This window comes from Megalops cyprinoides, chromosome 3 (assembly GCF_013368585.1).
Source record: "Megalops cyprinoides isolate fMegCyp1 chromosome 3, fMegCyp1.pri, whole genome shotgun sequence".
Classification (NCBI taxonomy): Eukaryota; Metazoa; Chordata; class Actinopteri; order Elopiformes; family Megalopidae; genus Megalops; species Megalops cyprinoides.
The window spans coordinates 4180765-4184715 of NC_050585.1; the positions used below are offsets into that span (position 1 = coordinate 4180765).

The window sequence follows — 3951 nt, forward strand, 5'->3', positions numbered from 1 at the left end:
TTAATAAACAGTGCACTGTTTGAAATGTGTTAAGTATTACTTTGTATAGACATAGTTCACAAGGAAAGGATACTGGATTTATTAAAGATGCAGGAAAGAACAAACTTGCTGCACAACAATCAATAGGAGTGCTACATGTCCCGAAGGTGTGCTTTATGAAGGGTACAGACACCCAGGAAGTTTGGTCTTTCATCACTTGTTGTTTTTAGGTCGGTTCTTTTTGTCTTCTCTGCTGTACTTGGGCAATGTTACTGTGTATTAATGAAGAAAAAATATCCTCATGTTCCCATACACATTTTGTATTGGTTCATAAATAGACATTTTTACAAAAAAAATACTGAAGAGTTCTTGTCTTAATAAAAAAAGATATTAATGTTCAAAATAATTTTGTGAGCCTTTTCCTTACCTGAAATTTTCCACATACATTAAATGTTAGAATGCATTTGTTTCCTTGTTCCCATCCTTTCCAATAACCTTTTCATTTAGTCTGAACCTTTTTACTGCAGACCCTCATTCACAGGGGATCTGTTCTAGAGGTCCCTGTGAGTCTGCAAAAGCTGGACTGTTTTGGTAAATTCATATAAATTGTTCCTGACACAGAAGCAACTACATTTTTGGTGTAAAAAAAAATCAATGTAAAAATGGACCCAAGCAGAGTGTGCTCTGGTGAGGGATGAAGAGATATAATTTACCACTGTAGCATACTGTATATAAAGTTTACAAGATATTAATTTATCAAATGATAATGTGTAGTCTTTCATATTGCAACTGACATTCTTGAAAGCAGGTGAATACAACACACTTTAACAAATGAATGGCTTTAAAATTCTAAATTCTTCTAAAACTCTTTAAAATTTCTACTTGTCATGAGGCACTATGCTTAGACTGGCTTTTACAAAGGCCAAAGAGGAGTATGGAATACTAGAAAAATGGCATACAATCTGTCCATTAAAAGACCTCACATCTTCAGAGAAAAAAATACAAACCATACAAATGAGTAATAAAACAATGTTGAATGTTAAGTGTTTTCTTTTCTGCTTCTTTTCACTGGGCATGAGTATCAGCTTACAAATGAAAAAAGTGCAAAGTGTTACAGGTATGATCCCACAGTAAAAGCTGTCGGATCATACCTTTACAACAGCATGCACCGGAGTAGCTCACAACAGCTGCATGATCAAAATAATAAAGGCATGAAGAGAGGGACCTGAGAATGACAGGCTAGATATGTTTGGTCTGGTAACTCCACCCACTCAGGAGATTCCAATAGCCCATTCCCATGTAAACTAATAGAACATGCAGTAGCACTCCCTTATCACACAACATAGTGGTTATTGGAACATTGGAGCTAGAAATGTAAATTAAAATACAAATTATTACATTAAAAAAATCTTCCTCCCAGACAATGGTTTCATCTAAAGATGCTTGGCACATACTAATTGTGCCAACTCCTAACACCTGCCTTGGGCAATACACTAATGCTAGGCTTCAATTATCATAATCTTACCAAATAAAGGATTAACTAAACCTGCTTACATGAATATGCCCACCAATATGCTAGTTAAGAGCAACATTTTAAAATGACAATTGACATTTGTCGTTTTGGGCATAGCCTATATCACCAGGCACCACCACATACAATTATATTTCTTTTCCTTGTATTCATAGCTGTACATTCTATAACACAGTTAGATGGATAGAAATTTTACATGCAACAAAGACGCAGCATTCATCTTTGTATGCTTAAAATGGGATGTTCTGTCTTTGCCATTGTTGAAGCTAAAGGAGTTATGATTTGCTCACACATTATCAGTAGTCATGAATGGATGTGCTCAAAGATAACAGTCACAGTAACTGTGCCAAGTTGCATTAATAGGGAGCAACAAGCATTTTAACAGAATTTCAGCATATGGTAACCCACAAAGAACAATATCTTATCTATGCATATTTATACATTGTACAGATAAAAAAGAACTTGTATTTTGTACATTTTATTACATTATTGCATTACTATTACACTATTCATTTTGAATGTCCTATGTTTAAAATATCACATGGAGTCATGGGGAAAACAAGTCTCTAATGCAGTGTACAATGGTCGAGCAAAAAGTTTGAAAAAGTAATGCCATTACAAGTGTGGTATTTTGACAATGAAAAAAAAACCTGGAGGAGAAGGCAGCACAAGTGACATGTGGACTGGGGAAGTTTTTAATGAGTTGTGAAACAGTGTGATGTTATACTGGCTAATTAGCATATAGCCAACAGCTATAGCAACAGCTGCATGTCAGGAAGAGGAAGGCTGCACCCACAAGATGCAAGAAAGAATGAGCCAGTCCTTGAATCTCTTATGTTAATGACACAGTGAATGAACAATAAATTCCATTAAATGGAATTGAAATTATGATCATATGAACTTATTCTGTTGCACTGGTATGTACTAAGGTATATGAACTGTATGTTAGAGTACACTTGTGTGATTGTAATGGTATTGAACATTAATTGAAAGGATTCCCTGGCATAAATGACACCAGTGATCAGCAGCGCTTGGGACATGCGTGCTGGTCGTATGAGCGCAATTTCATAAAGATAAAAACAGAGCCTACAGTGTGCTATGAATGATCTGTTGGCACAGTTACAGCAACAGGCAGGGAATATGAGCCGGGGAGGAGAATGGGTTAACCGTCAAGCATACGGAAGAGATGGGCCATTGAAGCTGCTCCTGATATTCCTCCTCCACAGGAATCAGGTATCAGGGTATCAGGTTTAGACAGTGTACTGGCACATTTTATGCGCGCTCTCCTCGGATGCAGCGGGCCAGCAGAATGTCCTTGGGCATGATGGTCACCCTCTTGGCGTGGATGGCGCACAGGTTGGTGTCCTCAAACAGGCCAACCAGATAGGCCTCACTGGCTTCCTGCAGAGCCATGACGGCAGAGCTCTGGAAACGCAGGTCAGTCTTGAAGTCCTGGGAAATTCTCTCACCAGCCACTGGAAAGGGAGTTTGTGAATCAGAAGCTCGGTGGACTTCTGGTAACGGCAGATTTCTCTCAAAGCCACTGTGCCGGGCCTGTAGCGGTGAGGCTTCTTCACACCGTCTATTGCAGGCGCGCTCTTACGCGCAACCTTAGTGACGAGCTGCTTCCTGGGGGCCTTGCCACCGGTAGACTTACGGGCAGTCTGCTTGGGTCTAGCCATCGTGACGACACAACTTCTTCCTTGACAGAAAAGAGGAAATCATTCTTAGCTTTATATCCAGACAATATCCCTGGTGTGTAACATTGCAATGCCACTCAACTGGCTATTTAAGAATTGCAATTTAGCTTCTCTGAATGTTTTTTCTGCTGTTGTTTTGACTGTTGATATTGAGTCCACTTAACATCGATACCAAGAGGACCAAGAAGATTTCAAAACATGATATGATATTAATAAAGGTAATAGTAAACAATATCATCTGTACATACATACAGTAGTGTAATGTCTATACAGAAACAGATTTTTCAAGCAACACGTATAATTTAGAAATTTCAGAGAGCAGTATGTATGCTTATTCAGCATTATTTTTAATAGAACTCCATTTATTGTGAGGCACACCTGGGTGTCATATGAGACGTTACCACTCTGATTTCCACTGGTTGTTCAACACAGAGCAAACACTCCAGTCACACTGCAGCCTGGCAGATTGCTATTGTAAGCCACAGTCTGGTTTTGTTTATCCACTTCAGCAGTGGAGGGAGAGATGCACCTCTGTAAATGTTACAGTAAAAAATTGTTCAGTAAAAAAAAAGCCATGGGGGTTTCTCCCCTTTGTGATATCACTCTCCTTTTTAAAATTTTGTCCAAGAATGAGACAGGTTTTAAATGTTGTCACACCCAAAAAAACAGCTTTGTTGAACTGAAGGGATTAAAACTATTGCATTATACATGCAGATTACTTTATGTAACTTAGATATCATG

At 38.4% G+C, this 3951-nt stretch overlaps 1 protein-coding gene across 1 annotated transcript; it reads right to left on the reverse strand.

Annotated features, from left to right (window-relative positions):
* Positions 1–2782: 2782 nt before the first annotated feature.
* Positions 2783–3192, reverse strand: LOC118774085 (histone H3, embryonic-like). The gene is made up of 2 exons (XM_036523209.1): positions 2980–3192; positions 2783–2935 (listed from the first exon to the last, which is right to left on the reverse strand). The coding sequence occupies exons 1-2, from the start codon at positions 3190–3192 to the stop codon at positions 2783–2785; spliced, it is 366 nt and encodes a 121-aa protein (XP_036379102.1).
* Between the last annotated feature and the right edge of the window lie 759 nt (positions 3193–3951).